Raw genomic sequence first — 24141 nt, forward strand, 5'->3', positions numbered from 1 at the left:
CAAGATTGATTGTACAAAAGTGCTAGAATGTGTGAGCATCGTGTTTTGCTTTTGTTTCGTTACATTAGTACGTCCGAAAGGGTATCATATATTAGGCTTCAAGAGGTGTTGTATTACTACCGTTTGCTATCTTCTGACACTTGAATCTCACTTATGTATCCATTCAGGATAACTGATCTGCTGAAACAGGCATTAAAGTCGTGTGCTTTGCCAACAAGTTGCCACATTATTGTGTGACCATTCGTACAAGCCAAAAAAGAATAATTAGCACATGGTGCCACATTTGAAAGAATGATGATAAGCTCTTACCTCCCAACGCAGGTTTGATAAGGACGAAATTATTGTTAGGATATTTTTACTCTGAAATAATTTTCGCTTAAAAAATAAAGGAAAAAAACTACGAGTAAATGGAGACACCGACGAGCATTCTGAAAAGTCTACCGATTCAGGCTTCTAAGATGACCAAAATGATTGCACCGAGAAAAAAGTGTCCAACTCCATATCACAGACATTCCTAGCTATTCTTTACATAGCAAACCGAGAACCAAACATTGGAACTGATTCGCTACATTTAAGACCACCACTGCAAAATGCAGCTCCACTAGTATCAACGAGTGGTTTAAGGGACTACCATCCGAATCCGATCAGATAATAAGTCCGGAACTCTGGGATCATCAGCGGCGCGTTTGCAGTACCTACAAACGTCAGAACCCCGAACTATCAACTAGATGCCCAGACAATAGACAGATCAAAAATCGAGTTGCAAAAGACATGATCTGATACGTGATTCTCTGCTCTACAGACATCCAATGCTGTATGTCTAGTATAACATTAGACGATGTTGACCACAAGCCAATACTAGCCTCATAATACGATTTTGCAATCACTGAAGTCTCATTATTTGTCCTTTATTGTTGGTTGTGAATTATTTTAGATTAAAAAACGTATTTCACTATTAAATTAGATAAAAAAATACTTTTTTTCAAAACGTTACAGTTTTTAAATAAATTTTATTTTTATTTTACCAAATGGTAGCTGCTCCACTTAATTGGTTGATTGGTTTAAAACGTTCGCCCGCAACAGTGCTTTTTGTTCATAACATTTTATATACAGCGATTTGTTCTTGCGTTTTTATTCATATAAACCTACCCAAACAAATAATTTGTTTCGGCAGCAACATTTCTTGACTAACATTTACGAAAGACGGACAATTCATACACCAATGCTCTTCTGCGTGTCGTGATTGCTTTTTTTTGCTTGTGTTTTTAATTCACGGTGTGTATCGATTAAGCCTGTTTTGCTGTTGCTCTTTTGTCGCCTCTACGCAGCAGAACCACCCCGGTCGGAATAAACATTTAACAAATACTGCATCTTTAAAACGAACCCGTGGCTCTGCTACGGGAACGTGAAACGGGATGTGCGAATAGACTTTGAAATGAATAAAACATGCACGTTTTGTCGACGCTCGGATCAAGCACCTCGTGAATCGCATATTGTCTCGTCTCGATTAAATCGGTTTCGGTACAGTTTAAGCTATCATTCTTAGATGAATAGGTCAGTGTGAGGGCAATTCGCTGGACATATTTACAACTGGAAGGAACACACGTCATAATAGCACGTCAATAACAAACAAACAAACAAAAACACTATAAAGCTATCGATATGCTGAAACTTAGAAAGATTTTAACTAGTGTAAAATGAAAAGCTGACCGAAGCGTGTCCTAAGCTGTAGTGCGTGTGTCCTGAGGTGATTGTTTCTTTTGCGGGAAGATACTAGGAATGCGCAACGGTAATGTATCGATGCCCTTAGCTACGGGCATCATTGATCGTAGCCGGTACGCGTACTTCAAGCCCCTGCAGGTCCTTCGAGAGCGTTATTTGGCAACCGAGCCGGGACGTGTCGGTTAGCTCGTACGCTAGATCCAGCATATCGAGCTCCTCATCGCTAGGCTTTTCCGGTAACCGATCGTAGTCGGGCTTCGAGAAGATCAGATGGCAAGTAGAGCAGGTTAACGTGCCTTCACACGCACCGAAACCTTCAAAGTCGATGTTGTTGTTGACGATGACGTCCAGCAGTGAATCACCCACCTTGCCCTTTGCCTTCACGCGTTCTCCATTTGCTCGTACGAACGTTACTTCAACTCTTAAAGTAAAAAAACAGAGAGAATTATAAGTACGCTTCGTAACAGTGAACCTTTTCGGTGAAATGTTAGGCAGTGAATGCTGAATAGTGAGATGTATGTAGTGTGAAACGGATGCTTGTAGTTTAAAGGGCTATTTCACAGATACTTCCACGGTATCGCAATACAAAGACAGATAGTGCAATGGAGCAAACAAAAAGCTGTATAGATAACAATTTAGCTGCATCATTTGGTTTTTTTTTTGCTTCCTTCCGTAGGATATCTTTGTATGCACAGCTAAAAAAAAACAAATTATGTTTGATTAGATTGGCTCGATTGGCTAAATTGGTAAGGTTTTGTCTACGAAGCTGTCAAACCACCAAAAAGGTGGAAAAACGTACGCATTCCTCACATACAACATGCAAACTTTCACTTTTTAGCGCCCAAAGAAAGGGCTTTCTGTTGTCTTTGAAGGCGGTAAGCCACGACTTAGGAAATTGCCATTGATCGTGGTCGTTCCGTTTCACGTATGGTGCTGGTGCTGATTAACCCTTCAAGGACGGATCGAAAGGAACATACACACATTTTCAAGCATATGATTTGCTTAACATGAATCTAATCAGCAAACAACACTTCAAGCCCGACCCCCCAATACACACACACCCCCATGCACACTTACTCTTCACTTTGCAACTTTGGCTGCGATGTGGACAATGATCTTGCGCTGCTAATTCCGTGCGTGTGAGCCGTCCGTCGGGTGCTGGTGAACGCGGAAATGTTGGCCGAGGAATGCAGAGTAGCAGTGAAGCCACTGGAAACTTCCCTCCGGACGAGCCGTTGGCAGACGAACCGTGATGTAACCGCCAGTCGGAACATGATGCTGTTTCACCGTCGACGTTCGAATCGGATATGACTTGAAGGGAGGTGCGCTGCGGTGTTATTCGTTCCGCGATTTGTTGTCGCGGTTCGCGTTCACTGATAAGTTGACAGTTTTTCACGAGCTGGGCTGGCAAATTCTGAACGGCTACGTGGTTACACCTACACTAGCTATCGCAAGGCAACGGTATGCTATTAAAATAGCATAATCAGCTGGCCGGAAATTATTGAAAATGTGTGCACAGTTCACTCTTGCTTTGCAGCTCTCCTTGCTCTTCAAGCAATCTCATGCAAACACCTGTTTGACATTCAACTATTGCTCAATGCCGTGATGCAGGGCTCGTGGTATAGCACAACATCCCAAGAAAAAAAATTACAGGAATAGCAAACTAATTTGACATCATTATAAATTTGGTAAAAAAAACTCGAGAAGGCCCCTCTGAAAATATTTCACGAGACTTTTACAACATAATTAATTATGATTGTCCTATTTTTCAAAACGAAATAAATTTTTCGTATGTCTCCACCACCCCTGCTTGCCAATTGTCACTTATGTCAAACTTATGGCGCATAACAACAACATTGAGCAGTTTTCAGTCGCTCTTGTTTCGTTTGCTCGTATTTCACTCTACCGCCGGGAATTTGGTGTTACGGATACTAAATTATTCAGTGCCATACACTGCAAGCAATATCAAAATGTGGTACATAACAAATAATAAAACGCGTAAGTACATGTAACCCAGCGTAACGCTTTCCGCAGCACACAAAAGTACGATTTGTTTCTCCCCAGAACACGTACACTATCTGGTATCACAGTCCATCGGCCACACGGTAGGCCGTACCGGTACGGATCTCATAATAACTGGTGATGATTCGATCAGTCGCAACCATGCCATACTGCAACCGCACAACAATGTACTACATCTCACCGATACAGGATCGCGCTACGGATCATACGTTAACGACAACATCGCGAAAACTGTCCCCATTGCCAGGGACCAACCGACGGCACTGAAACCCGGTGATACGGTACGATTTGGTCGTTGTGGAAGTGTATGGACGGTGGGAAAGGTAGATTTCCGTTGTCTCACCTCAACGCTGGAGATGGACGACGCGTTAAAGGTGGTTCTGCAGAAGATTGGCGTCGAACTAGTGTCCAGCTACACTGCAGGCCTAACGCACCTGATAATGCCTACAATTACCGTCACGACCAAATTCCTACAATGTCTGGTCGGGCAGGTACCGATCGTGAAGCCAGATTTTTTCCACACCATCGACCGGGATTGTATCGGGCAGGGTAAAGCCCTTCCAGCGGTAAAAAATTTCGTACCGACGTGCGCAGAAAAGTTCTTCAAAATTGAACAGCAGCTCTTCCATCCGAATCCGCTGCGGAGCAATCTTTTCGCGGGAAAGGAATTCATCTTTCTCAACACCGGCCAGTACAATCAGTTTGAAAACATCGTGAAGCTTGCCGGTGGTGTTTGCTTGTCTGCACAGCGTGAGAAAATTGCCAAAGGACGTTTTCTTAAACCGAATGTCATTACCATACGGCTAGACACGGACGGTACTTCACAGTCCCAATCGCAATCACTCGATAAACTGTCCCAGTACATAACTTCAAGCGGACGACGGATGGTGCCGGATATGGAGATAGGACTGGCACTTATGTTCTGCTCCACGGAAAAGTACTGCAATCCGGAGTACAAATTTGCGTTTAACGTCGAAGAATGCACTAGCTCTGGCACGGGTGGAGAAATGTTGGCCGAGAGCACAGAAGAGCAAACTGGAAGTACGGAGGTGAAAAGTGTAAATGTGTTGGAATTGCATACCATACCAGAAACGGAACCCCATACCGAACCTAAGAATGGGGAAGTTTTGACAAACAAACCAACTGTTGGCAGCAGAAGGGGGAAAACTATTTCCGCACATCCTATTTCGTCATTTTTAGTTCCAAAAGATGTAATTCGGCCTGTACCGAGCGTGCCGGAAGAACGGCGCAAATCAAAACGAATTCAGGAGGCGACAAAGGATGAGAAGCAAACGGATGATCTGGAAGCTTGCAGTCTACCAAAGCGTTCGCGCAAAGAAGAAACTCCGATCGAAAGTGTTAGCTACTCACCAACGGTAGAATCCTCGAAACAAGTAGAATCCGACCGCGAAGGAAGCGAACTGATTGTGCCGGAAACGCAACCAACACCGGACTCAGTTCTCTCGCAAGCTTTGCAAGCTCGTGGTTTCCGAGCCGTCAAACGAGATGCAATGGAAACGGGATGTGGTGGTAAGAAGTCGTCAGCCAAAATTCGACGTGCCGCCTACTTGCATCACACGCTAGATGATGAGGATATGTTTAATTTTGATGAGATTGCTCCACGAAAAAAGGCGCGTATCGAGAAAGGGAAAGAACAATCAGCTCCCTATGCAACGAGCACATCACAAACGCGTCGTAACAAAAATTCGAACGGAGCCGTTGAACAGGAGAATTTATTCTGTTTCGATGAAATCCCAACCGCCCTGCAGCGGCGAGGCAAGCAGCAAACTGTCTCACCGGATGCACTCAACAATAATGTTTCGAAAAGTTCAACACTCTCATCGGATCGGACTTCATTATTCCGCGCAGTTGGAGTACAAAATCGAATTAACGATTCGACGGCACCTAGCTACCGGGAGTTTATCAAACCGGTGCAACCATCCTCGATCGGCTGGCTATCATCGACCATGTGCGGGTTAAAGGTAACTGACGGGGAGGAAAATTCATTCAGCGAGCTTAAAATTAAATCCGAACCGCTGGACGAAGCCGACGATCCGTACGGCGACGCTATGCAGAAGGATTGTAAGCAGTGGATAAAGAGTATGGCGAATGCGTTCCCGGTGCGGGAAATAAGCATGAAGCTCGTAGCTCACCGACCAGTCGATGTGAGCGGACAGGAGGTACCGTGCGTCACGTTCGATGGTGGAAAAAATTTCAAAGCGTTCGTGAAGGTAATGCTGCAACTGCCGTTTGAATTGTCCAATCATTTACGTTCGTTTTCTTGTTCTGCTTTCAGAAACGTAACTATCCACAGCAACAACTTGTCCTTTTAACCAAGTCTGTTTGTGTGAGGGACGAAAATCAGTGTGCCTGAAGGGAAATGCTCCACACCCGTCATTCTTTAGCTTTTCGTTGTACGTTAAATTTGTTTCATCCACATTTACACAGTCATTAAAAAGTAAAACGTATACAGTGTATACAATGTGCAGATAAGACCGGGATACAAAATAAATAATTACGTCTACAAGTTATTTATTACAAATCACAATTACAAATTCTCTAGGGATTTAAAGTTTTTTTTGTCTAAATATTGGACACAATACAAGCACTTACTAACAAAAAGGAATAATTTAATAATTTTAGGAATAAATAAGCATGAAGAGTTGCTTCTTTTCATTGGCTTGCACCGTACGGGCAATTTTTTAACACAGTGTATCAATACAAAGGTTACGAATAATCAACAACTGGGTTAGCGGAAGATGCATTTTTATTTTAAGCAAACGATTTAATGCGACATTTTAAGCAACTCCATGAATTGTTGCTTAAAATGATTTACAAAATCCACCGACGATAGCTGGTTAAAGTTTCTCATCAACTTTACATTAAAGTCTCCAAAGTCGAGCTCAGAAATACCGCTGGTAATCGCTTCCGATGGCCTTTCCGTCCGTTTTTTACGTTCCTGGGTAAGAAACTGTTGTACATGAAACTTTGACCTTATATAATTCAGTCGGTTAGTGTCGAACTCTTTCACAGCCGGCTTTTCCATCCTCGTTACTTTCTCTCCAGTATCCGAACGTAAGCTTTGCAGTAGCAACGTTTTCGGCACCGAACTAAACGATGGTTGTTTTAGTTTTTCTTTCCCATTCGTTTCAGCCACCGTTTCCATGCGGGTTAGGACGTTTTCAACATCATCTTTGGAGTGTTGCTTAAGTAGAGTAAAAATGGAGGAATTTACACCCAACTCTAGTATATCGTTACTTTCGCAAATGTACAGAACTTCACGCTCGTACTCTTCTCCGAGCCAGTCCGCTAGATTAGCCGGCAGTTCGTACCCATCCGGTAGCCACCTTTTGTGCGTTTTGGGTAGAATATCTAGCGCCGGATACAATTCATTGTAAAACTGTACCGTCCGTCTGCAGACCGCACGGGCAAACAGCCACAGCTCACCCATCAACCCAAGAGCCATGGAAAACATGTGGTACAAAAAGCCTATCGCTATTTGCTTCAAATGATAGCGTGCGGCTTCCTTTGTAAGGTAAACGACACGCAACAACAGCTTAACCAGTCCCTGCATTCGCACGAGCAGATACTCCAGGTTGGAACGCACTGGCAGATTCACCTGTCGTTCGATATAGTTCGACTCCGGGAAGAAACTGTGCAAATCCATTATAACGCGTACCAGATCCATACTCTTGATGCGTATCAGTATTTGATTCAGTCGGCGCATCATTTGAAAGCCGTACATGTTGCGCAGTCGATTTTTAAAGCGCGTGCAGAAGCGCGAATGAAACGCTACGGCCGTTTCGAATGTGGTTAATGTTGCGTAGTAGTTTAGCATGTTTGCACAGGTTTTAGTAGCAGCACGAATTTCTGAAATGGAAGAAATACTCGAGTTTTAGTTTCTTTTGGGGATAGTAGAAGATAGTCAGTAGGAATTCCTTTACCTTCCTCGATGCCCTTCGATTTGCAAAGATCATTCATAGGAACGGGTGCTTTTAAATTTCTTTGATTCCATAAAGCCATTATTGTTAGTTATTAATTAAATGGGTGCTGGGCTGTACATCAGATTTAATCTACCGGCCCGCGGAAGAACAAACACACAATGCTCTTCAACATAAACAAACACACCATGTGCACCGTACGGCGTGTTTCACGTCCTTCTTAACGAACGCATAAATATTTGACGACGAGCGGAATTAACGAAGCATGCGTTTGACAGCTGTCAGCGTTATTTTGTCTGGTCATCGCATTCATTGTTGTTGTTCGGGAAGCAGAAAACACGGTTAAACAAAGCTTCTTGCAGATACTTTCATTTATCCTTGCGAAATGGGACAAAACCAATCTGCTGGCGGTGGAGGCGATAAGAAGGATGATAAGGATAAGAAGAAAAAATACGAACCACCGATCCCGACCCGGGTAGGCAAAAAGAAGCGCAAGGCAAAGGGACCCGATGCGGCCCTTAAACTGCCTCAGGTCACTCCACATACGCGCTGCCGGTTGAAATTGCTGAAGCTGGAGCGTATCAAGGACTATCTGTTGATGGAGGAGGAGTTTATCCGGAACCAGGAAAGACTTAAACCGCAGGAAGAAAAGATTGAGGAAGAGCGCTCCAAGGTAGATGACCTACGAGGATCGCCCATGTCGGTGGGGACACTGGAGGAGATCATCGACGATAATCATGCGATAGTGTCGACTTCCGTGGGTAGCGAACACTATGTCAGCATCCTGTCGTTTGTAGACAAGGACCAGCTGGAACCGGGATGTTCGGTACTATTAAACCACAAGGTACACGCCGTGGTCGGAGTGCTTGGAGACGACACGGATCCGATGGTGACGGTGATGAAGCTTGAGAAGGCACCGCAAGAAACGTACGCCGATATTGGTGGATTGGACACACAGATCCAGGAGATTAAGGAATCGGTCGAACTGCCTCTGACGCATCCGGAGTACTACGAGGAAATGGGCATCAAGCCTCCGAAGGGTGTGATATTGTACGGACCGCCGGGTACGGGCAAAACGTTGCTAGCGAAGGCAGTAGCCAACCAGACATCGGCCACGTTCCTGCGAGTGGTAGGCTCGGAGTTGATACAGAAATACCTTGGCGATGGTCCTAAGCTGGTGCGCGAGTTGTTCCGCGTCGCCGAGGAACATGCACCGTCGATCGTGTTCATCGACGAAATTGATGCCGTAGGAACGAAACGTTACGATTCGAACTCGGGTGGTGAACGAGAAATTCAACGTACTATGCTGGAACTGCTCAATCAGCTCGATGGATTCGATTCACGTGGCGATGTGAAAGTCATCATGGCGACAAATCGTATCGAAACACTCGACCCTGCGCTTATCCGTCCGGGACGTATTGATCGAAAGATTGAGTTCCCGTTGCCGGACGAAAAGACAAAGCGACGCATCTTCAACATCCACACCGCTCGCATGACACTGGCCGAGGATGTGAATCTGTCGGAGTTGATCATGGCGAAAGATGATCTTTCCGGAGCGGATATTAAGGCTATCTGCACGGAGGCGGGTCTGATGGCACTGCGGGAGCGTCGTATGAAGGTGACGAACGAGGACTTTAAGAAGTCAAAGGAGAGTGTACTGTACCGCAAGAAGGAAGGCACTCCCGAGGGACTTTATATGTAAACATTTCAAATAAAACAACAATGTTTGCTAAACTCATCTGAATGATTTATGCTTTCTTTTATCCGGAGAAATAATTCGTAATTTTTTTTTTTTCGATAAAAATATATACAAATAATCAGTTCCGTTTGTGGAAGGAACTTCAACTCGTATGTTGATAAGTCTTCCCTATTTCATTATTAGACAGGATATCTTTGGTAAGGAAACTCTTCCATTTTCGGAGGCATTCATATTATATACGCAAATGAAAGAAACAATAATTTCGTGAGATACATAATGACTCCTTCTTTTTCACAATTTATTAGAATACCTACGCAAATACAATTGTTGTATGATAGCGTCTGTACGTGCGTTACTTTTTACATGTACAAACCCTCTGGAGTGCCTTCCTTCTTGCGGTACAGTACACTCTCCTTTGACTTCTTAAAGTCCTCGTTCGTCACCTTCATACGACGCTCCCGCAGTGCCATCAGACCCGCCTCCGTGCAGATAGCCTTAATATCCGCTCCGGAAAGATCATCTTTCGCCATGATCAACTCCGACAGATTCACATCCTCGGCCAGTGTCATGCGAGCGGTGTGGATGTTGAAGATGCGTCGCTTTGTCTTTTCGTCCGGCAACGGGAACTCAATCTTTCGATCAATACGTCCCGGACGGATAAGCGCAGGGTCGAGTGTTTCGATACGATTTGTCGCCATGATGACTTTCACATCGCCACGTGAATCGAATCCATCGAGCTGATTGAGCAGTTCCAGCATAGTACGTTGAATTTCTCGTTCACCACCCGAGTTCGAATCGTAACGTTTCGTTCCTACGGCATCAATTTCGTCGATGAACACGATCGACGGTGCATGTTCCTCGGCGACGCGGAACAACTCGCGCACCAGCTTAGGACCATCGCCAAGGTATTTCTGTATCAACTCCGAGCCTACCACTCGCAGGAACGTGGCCGATGTCTGGTTGGCTACTGCCTTCGCTAGCAACGTTTTGCCCGTACCCGGCGGTCCGTACAATATCACACCCTTCGGAGGCTTGATGCCCATTTCCTCGTAGTACTCCGGATGCGTCAGAGGCAGTTCGACCGATTCCTTAATCTCCTGGATCTGTGTGTCCAATCCACCAATATCGGCGTACGTTTCTTGCGGTGCCTTCTCAAGCTTCATCACCGTCACCATCGGATCCGTGTCGTCTCCAAGCACTCCGACCACGGCGTGTACCTTGTGGTTTAATAGTACCGAACATCCCGGTTCCAGCTGGTCCTTGTCTACAAACGACAGGATGCTGACATAGTGTTCGCTACCCACGGAAGTCGACACTATCGCATGATTATCGTCGATGATCTCCTCCAGTGTCCCCACCGACATGGGCGATCCTCGTAGGTCATCTACCTTGGAGCGCTCTTCCTCAATCTTTTCTTCCTGCGGTTTAAGTCTTTCCTGGTTCCGGATAAACTCCTCCTCCATCAACAGATAGTCCTTGATACGCTCCAGCTTCAGCAATTTCAACCGGCAGCGCGTATGTGGAGTGACCTGAGGCAGTTTAAGGGCCGCATCGGGTCCCTTTGCCTTGCGCTTCTTTTTGCCTACCCGGGTCGGGATCGGTGGTTCGTATTTTTTCTTCTTATCCTTATCATCCTTCTTATCGCCTCCACCGCCAGCAGATTGGTTTTGTCCCATTTCGGAGAGCCCTATTCACTGCTACAATTGGCCAACAAATAATAATTTGCGCACAGGGGACTACAAAACACAGCCGTACGAACAATCTTAGAATGACAAATCAAAAAACACTTTTCATCACAAAGGCTGACAATATGTATTTCAAGCTGGCTTGAGTTCAGTCTGCCTGAGATAAAAATATGCTATTATCAGTTTATACAAGTGGGTAATTTTATTTAAATTGCTGTGAAATTATTCAAATTTTTTTATCGTTTTTGCTACACAATAGATGAGATGATAGATATTTAAAAGTGAAATTAATGATTAATATTTTCTTTCAATTCAGTTTAAACTCAACCTAATCGCTTATCAACAATCTTACAGGACAATTCCGAACAACATCGTTTTTTTGTGTGAAATTTGTGCAACTGCAACGATCTTTTTGAAAGTAAAGTATAAAATGAAAAAAAAACAAATGACAATCAGAATATCCTTCCTCACATAATGTACAAACGAAAATAAGTGTTTTGATAAGCGATTACTATATTTTAGCATTATTTTTTTCCGTGAAAATTGCACATCTGCTCCAAACGATGCGATAAACATTGTGAGAACATATTTCTCACCGCTTCTCACGTCTGTCAAACTCACATGGCAATGTTGTTGTGAGTCTGTGGGATTGAATAACACCGGCAACAAACGCGAGGTCCTTCCGAAAACGATCCCTTTTTCCACGATGCCCACGTACGAGCTATCGGTTATCTTGCGCCAAATGTCTAGGGTAAGCATTGAATTAATGGTGCCTTGCCAAAAAAAAAAAAAGATTACATTCTGCAATGATATCTACCTGTTTCTTTTGCAGCCCGACATGGTTTCCACCCTGAAACGGACCGCGACAGCTATTTTTGACAAAGGAGGCGTTATTCGCAAGCTGGACAACTTGGGTACCAAACCATTGCCATTCAAGACCAGTGCGCACGGTGTGGTACATCGGACGGGATCATATTTTGTGTTCAAGTTTGACACACCTCCCGCCGCTATCGACGACCTGGATGAAGAGTATGGGCGCGATGTGGACATAATCCGGAAGCGTATCTATCGGGCGGATGTTTCACAACAGGAAGATATTACCTGCACGCTGCACGAAGAGATGCTACCACCGGCGTACCGCAAGGATGTGCAGAAGATGATTGCGATGGCCGACCGTAATAAGACTAAGAAGGTGTTCCAGTACAACACGGGATTGGATTACTATCCTTTCCAGAAGTAATGCGTGGCAGGGGAGAATTCGCCTGGGAGCATCAGAACTACTCTGTTGCTTTTCTTTCTTTAATCAATTTTTAGCAATATAATGTTCTGTTGAATAGGTCGAACTAGGGAAACGTAGAACTTGATGCTTTGTACGAAAGAAAAGCAATATCACGGCCTAGACTTCCATAGATTAAGAGGTTCTTTCATCAAGCTGATGGATTAATTTTTAATGATCCAGTCCCAACCGTTTAAAGTGTGACACCAACGAGCAGTGGCATTTAAAATTTATTTAATAAATGAATTTATGTTTATTGCATACAGTTACCAGTTACAAATTGAATGCAAACTCTGCAAACTTTTTCTTATATGCATGTACGGAAATGCACAAAGAAATCGCAAAGGAAAATAAGAAAATCGGAACCATTATTGAGGACCAACATTTTTAATCATATTCATTTGCAAAAAAAAAAAAAGATCCTAACTAAAACGCACAACTCCACACGCATACACGTTTTACTCAAGTTGTACCACCCTAGCAAACGAAATTCCTTCCATCCCTTGCGATGCAGCCTGCAATCGGGCTTCCTTTCGTCGTCGTTTTTCCTTTTTCGTAGAACTTTCGGTTATGTCTCCATCATCACCACCGTTCAGTTGGTTCTTTCGCTTTCGCTTAGGTTTAGCGTCCTCTGACTGGTGGTCACCGTTGAGCACCGTTGGTTCCACACCGTTTGTGTCGTTCACCACTGATGAAGGTACCTTCTTGCCCTTCTTTCGCTTCCGCTTGTCAGATTGATTGGCAGTTTCCGATGGTTGGTCATTTTCTTCCTCATCCACACTGCCGTTCATGAGTGGGTCCTCTTCCTCATTCGCTTCCTTCTTTGTCTCTGATTTCCGCTTTTTGGCATTACCCTTCTTGGGGGTAACACCGTTAACAGCAGGTTTTTCTTCGCTAGACATTTCCACAGTAACACCATTACTTCCAGCTTCCTTCAAAGCAGGCAGTCCTTCATTGCTAACTGGCGACAGATTTAATCGCTGACAAAATCGCCTATACGTGGACATCGTTTGCGAGTTAAGGGCGAACAGACGCATCGATTGTACCTGTGCTCCGATCGTGTCCCATTTGAGCAGCTCTGACTTTTTGTCCACTTTCTTCTTATCACCAGCATTGCTGACCATTGGTGAATGATTTTTTACCTCGTGAAGTACCATCAACAGCTCGTACAGTTCGTTCTGTCCAATTGAACGATCCCCTGCACTGACTGCTGCCTCCAGTTCCGTTACGTATGGAGCGAGTGCTTCGTTGCAGATATTACGCAATGCAGTCCCCGATCGTGGCTGATCAGCATTTATCAAGCGCCGATTTCGAAGCAATTCCCTCAGCAACTGAAGTGTCTGTATTCTACGAATTGATCGTACCGAGCTTAGCTTTAATCCACCGCTCACTAACTTATCTACCAAATGCCACACGCCACTCCACTGCATCCGGAACAAGTTTTGAAACACACCAAACGCAAGCGATGGATTTCGATTGCTAATAAACTCCGTCAGCAGCTCACCGAACGTTCTATCTACCGCATTCGATTCCCTTCCCGCTTCCTGCTTGGCCAGCACCTGACTACAGATGACGATAAACTGGCAAGCCTTCAACAGGTACTCGTTACGCTCCGGAAAGGCAACACCCTTCGCCACCTTTTCGATCAAATCGCGCAATATCTGATCGAGCTGTTCCATCCGCACTCCGGCCGCATCTCGCTTAAACTTCTTTATGCGAATCAACGTATTAAAAATGTGTATGTATCGCTTCAGAATCGCTCCATACTTGGACTCCTCGCGCAACCCAACCGGCAACATCTCGAAGATGTACAGCATCAGCTCAAGACACAGCAGCATGTCCGGTTCCTGCTTAAGGTACGCATCGATCAGATCGAGCACCCGCATCCGGAAGTGGGTCAACACTGTATCCATCTGCTTTTCCACCTTCGTTGGTCCCTTCCGTTTGCGCGAAGGTTTCGATTTGCGGAACGCCCGGAAGGCAGCGGAAAGTGCCACATCCAGCTTACGACCCTGCTCCTCATCGAGGTCGTCCAAATCGACCGATTCTGTGTCAGTTTCCGGATTTGCACCGCCCAGTGCCGCCTGTATCGTTTGGCGCATCGTATCGGAAATGTTCTCTTCCTCCTCCTCGTCTCCCATTATATCCTCATCGTCATCGTCCTCCTCTTCCTCGTCGTCATCGTCATTTTCCTCGTTCGGATCGTCATCACTTTCCACACCACTCTCGTCCGCTGCCGAATCCTTTCCATCTTCGTCCACTTCTTCCTCCGCTTCACTTCCATTCTCCTCGTCCTCCTCTTCCTCCTCCTCGTCCTCACCGTTCATTGCGAGTGGATTCGATTTGTCCTTCAGGTTAATAACCGACAGGATCTGATTCAGTGCTGGCAGTGTTATTTCACCCGAAAGATGCGGAAACAGATGGCCGATTACTTTGCGCAGTAGGTGCGAATTTTGGGAAAGCAAATTCAGAAAAAGATCCACCACCACCTCGATCCATTCCGGTTCGGCCGGTTCCAGTTCGTACTCAAGCTCGCTAGACGATTTCTTTTTGTTTTTGCCGTTAGTCATTCCACCATTGCTGGTACTTTGTCGACGTAGCTTTGCCTTCTCTTCGATGCGTTTCATGACACACTCAAGCTCCATGATCGAGCTGCTGGCCACTTCCGGATCGCTGAACAAATGTAGCCCCATGTGCATTAACAGGATGTGAAATACCGTATCGCACTGTGTCGTTTCCTCGCCACGGGTTTGTTTCTTGCTTTGCTTCTTGTTTGGTGAATCGCTGGCAACCGTGGCAAACATCTTGTGCCAACAGTTGAGCTGTTCGTCGGTCAGCGGACTTCGCAGCGACTTGACACCATTGGTACGCAGCAGCTCATCGACATGGCGCACAATCGACAGTAAAAAGGCACGCTCGTTCGCTAACTTTGCATGCCGATGTTCGAGTGAATGGAAAAACATCCCGCGCATCATTGTAGCCAGTTCGGACGAGATGGCTTTATCCGATTTAGTGCCTTTCAGCACTTTCACTCCATCCTTGGTGTAGAATACGCCGAGGGTAAGGAAAAACTGTACCATTTCTTGATGCCATTTCTCCATTTCCTCTTGTTTGCCGTCGCTAGAATCGGCAGCTGATGCGAGCTGGCGCATGGAAAGTATTCGCTGCAGTACCTGCGCTGCATACGATCGTTCAGCATTGGTTCCCGTCGATTCGTCCAGGATGAATGTCTGCAGTTCGGCCGCAATCGACTGCAAACTTGGAGCGGACAGTGAAACGAGCAGGTTCTGCAGTAGCTTACAATTGGCATACTTGTCGATCAGTATACTGCCCGGCGCATTCATCAACCGACGGAACGTGGCCAGACGGGCACTTTCGTCCTGCATTTTGGGATAACAGCCGAGCAGTGTGGTACACACTTCCTGGTACAGGTTGCGCACGTCTTCACTGTACTTGGAGCGATTTTTAAGGTCGTTTACCAGAAACTTTACAAACGTTGGGTGTAAAACTTCCGGAACGAGTGCGTAATCTTCCATACGACCCAGAACGGAAATCGCCATGCGAAGTACAATTAAATTGCGATGCTTCGGTTTATCGTCCGTTTCCTGCTCCAATACCGGCACAATAGTGTCACGCCAGAACGGTACCATCGCGTTCTTCTTGCTCAACTGCTCTAGCAAACACTCGTAGAACGGATGATTAATACCCATCGTGGAGCCAACACCGAAAAGCAACTTGGCCAAAAAGGCAAAGTTATCCTCGTGCAGCAGATTCGGAACGCCAAAGTTGCGCTCGAAGTATTTGCTATTGATAAGCTTCTTGTGCGGTCCAATCGATAGCTGCAGTAGGAAGAACACCGAATCGATCGTGTGATTTTCCTTCGGCACGTTTAGCACCTCCTCAAACACGGGCCAAAACACTTTGGAGAATTTCGCTGCATCCAGTCGATTGGTGAGCTCGTTCAGAAATGCATACACCAATGGTGTGAGCATTTCGTGCATGTTTTTCTTCATAGTTTTCAGTACTGATTGCAATTCCTGTTCGGTTGCGCTGTCGATCAGGCCGGATTTGATGATAGCTCCACAGACGAGAATTTTGCCAATGCGTAGTTCGAGATTTACTTTTTCCTTTTTATCCTCCTTATCGCCACGCTCTGAATCGGTTAACTCCGTTTTGATCAATCCCAACAGTTCCGTGACGGCGGGACATTCCAGCTCTTTACACTTTAGCTGCTCCAGTAGCCCTACCAGTGCAGTGAAGAAACCAATTCGGGAGGCATTTAGCGTGGAACCAACGCCACGAACTAGACGCTTTAGTGCATAGGCAGTTTCGGCCGACTTCTGTAGGTTAAAAAAAACAAAAGCGCATTAGCATATTCAGTTGCACTCCCCAAAAAAACACACACAGGTTCATAACCTACAGGTGCGGACATTTCTTCAGCCACATCACCGGAGCCATTCTGCTGGGCCGTGTGCGATTTTCCCTTTGTTAGGAACTCGATCAAGCTGCAGGCACCATTCACCCGGATACCATCGTCTTCGTTGATGAAATGCTTAAAGTACCCAAACACGGATTTGTCCATCAGCATGCCAGCCTTACGGCCGGGTTGCTCCTTCATCGTTGCAGCTTCCACAAAACACACACAATACCGGGTTTGTTATTATACACTTTCGATGGCAAACCGAATTGTTAGAACGGAAACCAACGTGGACAAAACGAAAGGAAACGAAAAATTACACAATATTCGTGAACACGATACAATCACCGGGCATTCGATGGCAACACAGAAAACCATGTGCTTGTAATAGCAGCACTTTTTTTATTTGATCGTAAACTGTCAATCGGCAATTCAGGGAAAAATAATCCAACTTTTGGGGAGTATTTTGACAGCCAGCACGCGCGCCCGCAATCGGATATTTTTGCTTCGAAAAGTAGTACCGCATGGAGGGATATTTTGACCATTTGAATACAGGGTGGTGGGTTCGAATATGATTGAAATAAAACTTAAATTTACAAAACATTTGATTGATGTTTTGTTTAATACACGATGTAAATCTAGACCATTTCCTGTCTTTTTCTGTTCAATTAAAAGCATACTGCCTTGAGGGAAATTTACGGTAAAATTCAGGTTTAGGGCATTATTTACACAATTATTATGTTTGCAGTTGGAAAACATTATTTCCATTTTATGATTAATTACGTTTCCTTCCTACCACTTCTCAATCTTTCGGGTAATTTACAAAAGCAACTAACAATTATACAAAAAATCCAACAACCAACAGCCACCGTGCAGGCAGGACCGAGTTTTTGACAGCCGTCAATATGACAGCGAAAAAGAATAGGGATTTTCTGTACTCGCGACACCACGCGCCTGCCTTAATCGCAAATATAATATGGCAGGCAGAGGTACACACGATAATAATAGGTAAATGAAACGAGCTCTTTTTCACGGTTCCACTGGTCAGAATGGTGTGTAAAGGGTCGTAACTTGCGGCGAAAGAAGATGGCCAGGTGTTGCAGCATAAATGTGAACCCGTGGTGGGCCGCGGTCAGCGTGGCATGTGCGATTAGTCGGAACACCGACCCGACCGCTTTCTTCGAGCAAAGCAAACTCGTGGTGGTGATGATGTCTGCTAGCTCGAGCCCGCGGAGGGTCGGGCCTTGTGGGCAATGACGGGTGTGAACGACGGTATGCGGTGGTGGTAGTAATGCTGACGAAGTGTGCCGAAAGCCGGATAGAACTGAAACGGAACGGATATGTGAAGTGCTGTGAAAAGTGATCCAAGTGGGTTTTCCTGCTCGGTAAGCAGTGGAGCAGCTCACTTGCATGCGCCCTAATCCTGGCGAAACGTTAGAAGAAATGTTTTGTTTGTGTGTTTTTGGGCAAGGCAATACTATGCATGCGCATTCAAATTCTCGCACACATACACATACATGTGGACCGTACCGCGTGATAGTCCTGGGGAACACGGATGCCACGGATGCGTTGGTAAATACCGGTTCCGTTGAGTTTGAAAGCCACCCGGAAATTTCCCTCTCAGTGGTCAAACCCGGGTTACTCACCTGTCGAAACCGAGCGCACAGGATGCGATGGTAACGATGGTGCTGCGAAAAACAAAATATATTCCTGACTATAAATAGCAATCATCGTCACGGTCATCATGCCGGGTGCTGCACCAATACCACTGAAGTTACAGGACGCAAGTCAAAACTTTTCCGGAATGCTCATTACTCTAGACGGAGATTATCACCATTCTGTGGACCTCGGCTGTTTAATGCTGGATCACTCGATGCCGGATTTCGAGACCTTCATAGAATTCATTTCGCAAATTAATTATTACTTATTAACTTACCTTTTCTTTTTCTATCACCCACACGCACACAGATATGGAGAGCGGGCCCGTAAACCGCTACCGACGGAACCACCGTTCCTTGCGTACGTTGGCAACCTTCCGAATGGCATCGTGCAGGGTGACATTAACTCCATCTTCAAAGAGTATGCGGTCAAGAGCGTGCGTCTCGTGAAGGACAAGGAAACGGATGCATTCAAAGGATTTTGCTACGTCGAGTTTGATACGCTCGAAGATCTGGAAAAGGTGCTCCTGCTGGATCGCATGATTGTGCTGAACGAACGACCGGAACCGTTGCGGATTGATGTGGCCGAGCAGAAGAAAAATGATCGGTATGTATCGCATGCATGCGGCCGGTTACGTCACACATGATTGCATCTGTGTAATCGATATATTTCATTTTAATCTGTAAGCTAAAACAGTTGATAACACACACACGCACGCACACGACTACGTGCCACATGTGCGTCTCTGTCAGTTTGCACAACATGTGCTTTTCTGCGATGGTTTGCAATTTTCACTAATCGAATCCTTTTCCCATTTCAAGCGGCGGGTTTAATAGACGCGGTGGTCAACAGAATCGCGGTGGTCCCGGTGTACCGGGAGGTGGCGGCGGTGGCGGCGGTGGCTACAACCGTGGCGGACCCACTCAGATGAACAATCGGCCGATCAGCAGTGGTGGTGGCAGTGGTGGTGGCGGCGGTGGCGGTGGTGGAGGTAGTGGTGGTATGGATAGACATTATGGTAACGATTACTCCCGAAACGATTACGATAGAAACCGTGGTGGACGTCCGAATAGCTATAATGGTAAAGATCGAGCGCGAACACCAACGCTAATGGTTGTGTGCTGATCATATCATATCACTCTCTTGCTGTTGTTGTTGTGTACTCTGTAGACAAGTTGCAGTTCCTTATTCTGCATGCATCCACTACTAGTAGCTTTCTCGTGTAGATTCATTCAACTATCGCTTTGCAGCATGTTATGAAATAATTAGGAAAGGATTTTCGGACAATTATGTTCGGTTTCTATTAGCTAAGAAAAATCCTAATTATTCAACGAGCTATTGATTGCCGTTAGAGCTGCTGTTGCAGGCGCACTTTGAAAACAGTTGCACAGAATATTTTTCATTAAGCATCTACGTATATGTTACGGAAAAGTTTGCAAGGGCCATAGAACGATAAAAGCGATAAAAATCGTACATTTCCTCGATGAGATAATTATTTAATGGTCATTCAGCCCATAAGATACTTATTTTATTTATTCTTTTTTTATTCCAATATTACGGCTCATTGCCGTATGGTTAACATTTTTGTTTACTTCTTGAGAGACGGTCTGGTCGCTTTGTATTTGCGCAATTTGGGCAACAAATTCGTTTATTCAAAATTATCTTGAATTCGATGAGAATTATCGAAAGTCTAAGAAATATATTCCAAACTACGTGATAGTTGCATAGAAAATGAAATAGTTTTTAGTAATTCAAGTAGTCAAGTAGTTATTCTCATTCGTAAAAGTAGTAGTTAAAATGCTTGAAATACGGGTAACGCAGATGCTTATGAAATTACCTATTATTTCACATAAATTTTTTAACCTTTTCCCTTTCTTTTATCATTTCTTTCTTCTTTTATATTTGCTTTCTTCATTTTCACGAATGTGATATTTGCATTTATTATTCTAATATGAATGATTTCTTATTGAAGAAGATATAATTCATAAAATGAATGATTCGGAGATAGATGTAGCGGTAGCATTAGAATGAAATTTTAAATTAGTTAAAAATCGTTGCACTGGTGATTTCTATATATAATCCGTTTCTAATGCTTCTTTCCCTTTTCCCTACTCCCTATGTAAGATATCTTTTGGACTGCTAATTTTAATATTATCCTTTTTTTTCTTTAACCACCTTCCTCCCGAATAGATCGACCAGCAAATCGAGGGAGGTACGGAAACTTTGGCGACGAGCGTGATGGCGGTGGCCGGGACGATTGGAACCGTGACCACGATGGGCGTGATGGACGTGGCGGCGGTGGTCGCGGCTACAACGATCGCGACAATTACGGACGCGACGATGGCAATAGGTACGGCAACTTTGGTCGTAATAATCAATATCGCGACAACGATCGGAGAAAAGATGCTCCACCATCGTCGCACTACCCGCCACCATCCAACCCCAGTTCCAACATGGAGGAACGGCCCCGGCTCAAGCTGGCACCGCGCTCAACGAACGCGCCACTAAATGCGTTGGCCGAAACGAAGCAAGCGGCTGCCATATTTGGCAATGCGCGGCCCCGCGAAGAGAAAATCAGCACGGATAATAATGCGCGAAAGCACGCCAACAGTGTTGGTAGCGAAGGTAGCAGTGCGGACGGTGGTGGTGGTGGCAGTGCATCATCCTCCGCTACGGGGGCAGATAATTAAGAATAATGCATCAAAATTATCGAGAAAACACACATACACACATACAGAAACTTACACACACACACACACACACACATCCATGCGCACTATCAAGATGAGATATGCTGAAGTAGGTTGATAAAAATTATGATAATACCGATGGCGGTTGACTCCTGATTGTGGTTTAAGTTCTCCATTACTACCACCACCACCATCGCTCTACTCTTCGCCCTTCGGTGTAAATGCAAGAATACGGTATACAGCTTTTTCGCGAGAGTGTCTGTTTTTTTTTTCGTCCTTCTGTCCCGGTTCTCTATCCGTTAGACATAATGCTCCACTGCTCTAGTACGATCAAGCGTGCAATCGAAATTCCTATTCGTGAAATCAAATGCTCTGTAGAAGCCCACACTCGTTTCCCACTCGTTCCAGTGGAATATATAGTAGAGGTTTCTTTTTTATCTGTGTAGTGTGGTAGTGTGTGTATTTTAGTTCTGTTTTTATCCCGTCTCGTATTTTCTAATCTTAGCAAAACTAAAAATGACGCAAAACCACTCACAACTTACGGTCTGGAATGCGTTGTTAGTATTTTTTCTTTTTTTTTTTTTTGGTTTTGTTCACTTTCTCTATTGGTGTAAAGTTCCAGTTTCTTCTGTACACTTATTATTTTTTGTGTATGTATAAAATGTACCACAAATTACTAAAATTTGGCATTCATTCGTTGTTGCGTTTTTTTGTTCTTGTATGGCTTAAGAACCCCAATAGAAAGAGTTTGGAGTAAAGTGTTTTTGTAATTTTATTTTTACCCCGAGGGAAAGGATTTTCGTATGTGTGTGTATGTGTGTCTGTGTGTGTGTGTGTGTGTGTGTGTGTGTGTGTGTGTGTGTGTGTGTGTGTGTGTGTGTGTGTGTGTGTGTGCGCGTGTGTGTGTGTTGAGAGGTGGCTGAAAGTTTAAGCTGCCTTGTTTCCTATTTTCGTTTCAATAACTACGGCTAAGTCGTGTCAGGAACATTTTTAATAAATACTGTCGAATTTCTCGCAACACTTGTGACAGTATTCTTCTGTAAGGTGGTTTTCCTTTTCTTCGATTAGAGACAAACTCGAGAGTAATTTGTTTTACTTTATTTCGTTGCTGTGTGTACCCTTTTCTAGGCTGAAATATTGTTTGTTTTTTAATTGCCGCTTTAATCGATCATGTAAATTTGTGGTAAAGCTCTACCTTGTCTTCGTTTCAAGTTGCTTATAATGATAGCAATAGCACAGAAGGGCGTGAAAGTATTACGGCGCAAAACTAAGAGAAATAGAGCTCTAAAAGCATTTTCGCATACGATTTGCAACATTATATCTACGAACGCGCGAGCGCATTCAATAATCGCAGAAAACAAAAATACAGAACTCAAATCAAACAGAGAAATGTAACTGGGATGGATGATGAGGAGGATTTAAAGAATACTAGTTAAAGACTAATTTATGTCCAATTTGATTTGTAAGCTTTTTTCTACGATATAACCTACTAGCTATCCAATGGCAGACGGGGGTAGTTGGGCTGGATACTGGATACAAATTACAAATAATACTGATAATAACAATACACAATACATTTACTGTGAGATGGATGCATGATGAGTACGCCAATGATACTGGGGGTTATGCGATTTTGATTATGTGCCGTGTGTGCACCGGGAATGTTGTCCACCGGCGCCAAAACAGTAGCTAACAAACACCAGAGAAACAATTACAAAAATCTCCTTTACTCCGCAGAAGAATGAATAAGAAAATTGAAAGAAAATCCTAACAATGCAGAAAGGAAAATCGCGCAATGTAATGATTTTGTAAAATCATTCAAATGCTGCGCATCAAATTACCATACTGCAGCATACTGTAAACTAAGAGAAATTCGCTTTTTTTTTTTTGGTCCTGTTTCCTAACTACTGAAGCGCCGAATTAGTTCAGAGAAAGCGCCAAAGGGCAAGTCGTGTGAGTGTGTGTGTTTTTTTGTTGCTGTTTTGTTTTTTGCTGTGTTTAACGACATTTGAACATAATACTGAATTGTCTCTATACTTTATTATCATGTCTTTTTGAGTTAAGGCTGAGGCTGTTTCTCCCCGTTTATTTAACCGCGAACCCGTATTGATGTAGGAAGTAATCGTGTAATGTACCATTTATTTTGCTGCTAAAAAAATAAAACGTAAATCGTGCTACAATCTAATACGGATTAAATGATTCAACCGGCAATAAGGTATCCTGTATCGGTTTGGTGTAAGTGGGTAAAGAAGCGATGGAGAGACGACAGACAGCAATAACAGGAACACAACACTGTGAGTGTGTGCGGTGTTGAGGAAAATGTATGATTCGCACTATCAACACCATCTTCTTCAACAATGTAACAAAATATGATGCGCATAATATTTTTAAACTGTTAGCCAAACTACTTTTTCTCCCTCCTAACCGTTAATGTACATCATAAAGAAATAAAACACCATCCATCAGGAAATACACGTGTAACACTAGGGCCCTGGTGGATCATACAAGCGCAATCCCCCTTTTGTACGCATCTTGTTTAATACATAACCATAATTGCTGCGGCGGATAAATACATTTAATTCCTTCTACTACCGACAGGATGCCGAATCTAAAACAGGCATAAGAGCACCGGAGCTCGCACTTTCTTTCCCCTATAGATTTCCTCGCCACGTGGATACCACGCGTGGCGTGTGGAGTTAATTATTTCACTGAAAAAGGTCATCAAAATATATATAATAAAAACCCAAACAGAAAACATAATAAAATGAACATAAAAACAGCAAAAGAAAAAGAAAACAAAGTAACATAAAACTAGTGTGAAAACACACGCGCAACATGGGAAGTAAAAGAAGGTAGAGAAAAACATTAAAAACAGAAAAAAATGAAAAACGAAAAAAACAAATGGAAAGAATTGTAAAAATAGAAAAGACGACGTAATATTATTAACAAAAAAAAAAAAACAAATAAAAATCAATCTCTAAACTAAGTGTTGTTGCGATGAAAAGAGCGAAATGAAACCGTAAGACTAAG

The 24141-nt window shown here is 44.1% G+C and overlaps 8 protein-coding genes across 8 annotated transcripts; 4 read left to right on the forward strand and 4 right to left on the reverse strand.

The window, feature by feature from the left end:
• Positions 1 to 1760: 1760 nt before the first annotated feature.
• On the reverse strand, positions 1761 to 3078 carry LOC126559216 (adrenodoxin-like protein 2, mitochondrial). The gene is made up of 2 exons (XM_050215342.1): positions 2800 to 3078; positions 1761 to 2143 (listed from the first exon to the last, which is right to left on the reverse strand). Exons 1-2 carry the CDS (start codon positions 2994 to 2996, stop codon positions 1807 to 1809), a joined length of 534 nt encoding a protein of 177 aa, XP_050071299.1. The 5' UTR covers positions 2997 to 3078; the 3' UTR covers positions 1761 to 1806.
• A 601-nt stretch (positions 3079 to 3679) lies between these two features.
• LOC126557187 (nibrin) lies at positions 3680 to 6118 on the forward strand. Its single transcript, XM_050212872.1, has 3 exons — positions 3680 to 3720; positions 3787 to 5975; positions 6041 to 6118. Exons 1-3 carry the CDS (start codon positions 3693 to 3695, stop codon positions 6116 to 6118), a joined length of 2295 nt encoding a protein of 764 aa, XP_050068829.1. The 5' UTR covers positions 3680 to 3692.
• A 411-nt stretch (positions 6119 to 6529) lies between these two features.
• Positions 6530 to 7767, reverse strand: LOC126565166 (uncharacterized). Its single transcript, XM_050222318.1, has 2 exons — positions 7689 to 7767; positions 6530 to 7614 (listed from the first exon to the last, which is right to left on the reverse strand). The coding sequence occupies exons 1-2, from the start codon at positions 7765 to 7767 to the stop codon at positions 6530 to 6532; spliced, it is 1164 nt and encodes a 387-aa protein (XP_050078275.1).
• Positions 7768 to 8021: 254 nt separating this feature from the next.
• Positions 8022 to 9396, forward strand: LOC126558049 (26S proteasome regulatory subunit 4). The gene has a single exon (XM_050213984.1). It carries the CDS (start codon positions 8071 to 8073, stop codon positions 9385 to 9387), a length of 1317 nt encoding a protein of 438 aa, XP_050069941.1. The 5' UTR covers positions 8022 to 8070; the 3' UTR covers positions 9388 to 9396.
• Positions 9397 to 9668: 272 nt separating this feature from the next.
• On the reverse strand, positions 9669 to 11122 carry LOC126558048 (26S proteasome regulatory subunit 4). Its single transcript, XM_050213983.1, has one exon. The coding sequence runs from the start codon at positions 11058 to 11060 to the stop codon at positions 9744 to 9746; it is 1317 nt and encodes a 438-aa protein (XP_050069940.1). The 5' UTR covers positions 11061 to 11122; the 3' UTR covers positions 9669 to 9743.
• A 647-nt stretch (positions 11123 to 11769) lies between these two features.
• On the forward strand, positions 11770 to 12311 carry LOC126559338 (probable 28S ribosomal protein S6, mitochondrial). Its single transcript, XM_050215484.1, has 2 exons — positions 11770 to 11820; positions 11902 to 12311. The coding sequence occupies exons 1-2, from the start codon at positions 11776 to 11778 to the stop codon at positions 12307 to 12309; spliced, it is 453 nt and encodes a 150-aa protein (XP_050071441.1). The 5' UTR covers positions 11770 to 11775; the 3' UTR covers positions 12310 to 12311.
• A 492-nt stretch (positions 12312 to 12803) lies between these two features.
• Positions 12804 to 16990, reverse strand: LOC126556736 (myb-binding protein 1A). The gene is made up of 2 exons (XM_050212205.1): positions 16766 to 16990; positions 12804 to 16685 (listed from the first exon to the last, which is right to left on the reverse strand). The coding sequence occupies exons 1-2, from the start codon at positions 16961 to 16963 to the stop codon at positions 12804 to 12806; spliced, it is 4080 nt and encodes a 1359-aa protein (XP_050068162.1). The 5' UTR covers positions 16964 to 16990.
• A 681-nt stretch (positions 16991 to 17671) lies between these two features.
• LOC126558391 (eukaryotic translation initiation factor 4H-like) lies at positions 17672 to 21111 on the forward strand. The gene is made up of 4 exons (XM_050214400.1): positions 17672 to 17770; positions 18731 to 19027; positions 19243 to 19502; positions 20612 to 21111. Exons 1-4 carry the CDS (start codon positions 17739 to 17741, stop codon positions 21109 to 21111), a joined length of 1089 nt encoding a protein of 362 aa, XP_050070357.1. The 5' UTR covers positions 17672 to 17738.
• Positions 21112 to 24141: the final 3030 nt, after the last annotated feature.

Source organism: Anopheles maculipalpis, chromosome 2RL, assembly GCF_943734695.1.
Source record: "Anopheles maculipalpis chromosome 2RL, idAnoMacuDA_375_x, whole genome shotgun sequence".
Lineage (NCBI taxonomy): Eukaryota > Metazoa > Arthropoda > Insecta > Diptera > Culicidae > Anopheles > Anopheles maculipalpis.

Coding starts and splice junctions, on each gene's coding strand:
- LOC126557187 (XM_050212872.1), top strand. CDS start 3,693: ATGTGGTACATAACAAATAATAAAACGC. Junction 3,721..3,786: donor CATAACAAATAATAAAACGC/GTAAGTACATGT, acceptor GTTTCTCCCCAG/AACACGTACACTATCTGGTA. Junction 5,976..6,040: donor ATTTCAAAGCGTTCGTGAAG/GTAATGCTGCAA, acceptor TTCTGCTTTCAG/AAACGTAACTATCCACAGCA.
- LOC126559216 (XM_050215342.1), bottom strand. CDS start 2,996: ATGTTCCGACTGGCGGTTACATCACGGTTCGTCTGCCAACGGCTCGTC. Junction 2,144..2,799: donor CCAAAGTTGCAAAGTGAAGA/GTAAGTGTGCAT, acceptor TTTTACTTTAAG/AGTTGAAGTAACGTTCGTAC.
- LOC126556736 (XM_050212205.1), bottom strand. CDS start 16,963: ATGAAGGAGCAACCCGGCCGTAAGGCTGGCATGCTGATGGACAAATCC. Junction 16,686..16,765: donor CTGAAGAAATGTCCGCACCT/GTAGGTTATGAA, acceptor TTTAACCTACAG/AAGTCGGCCGAAACTGCCTA.
- LOC126559338 (XM_050215484.1), top strand. CDS start 11,776: ATGCCCACGTACGAGCTATCGGTTATCTTGCGCCAAATGTCTAGG. Junction 11,821..11,901: donor TCTTGCGCCAAATGTCTAGG/GTAAGCATTGAA, acceptor TTTCTTTTGCAG/CCCGACATGGTTTCCACCCT.
- LOC126558048 (XM_050213983.1), bottom strand. CDS start 11,060: ATGGGACAAAACCAATCTGCTGGCGGTGGAGGCGATAAGAAGGATGAT.
- LOC126558049 (XM_050213984.1), top strand. CDS start 8,071: ATGGGACAAAACCAATCTGCTGGCGGTGGAGGCGATAAGAAGGATGAT.
- LOC126565166 (XM_050222318.1), bottom strand. CDS start 7,767: ATGGCTTTATGGAATCAAAGAAATTTAAAAGCACCCGTTCCTATGAAT. Junction 7,615..7,688: donor ATCGAAGGGCATCGAGGAAG/GTAAAGGAATTC, acceptor CTTCCATTTCAG/AAATTCGTGCTGCTACTAAA.
- LOC126558391 (XM_050214400.1), top strand. CDS start 17,739: ATGGCAGGCAGAGGTACACACGATAATAATAG. Junction 19,028..19,242: donor GAGCAGAAGAAAAATGATCG/GTATGTATCGCA, acceptor TCCCATTTCAAG/CGGCGGGTTTAATAGACGCG. Junction 19,503..20,611: donor ACGTCCGAATAGCTATAATG/GTAAAGATCGAG, acceptor CCTCCCGAATAG/ATCGACCAGCAAATCGAGGG.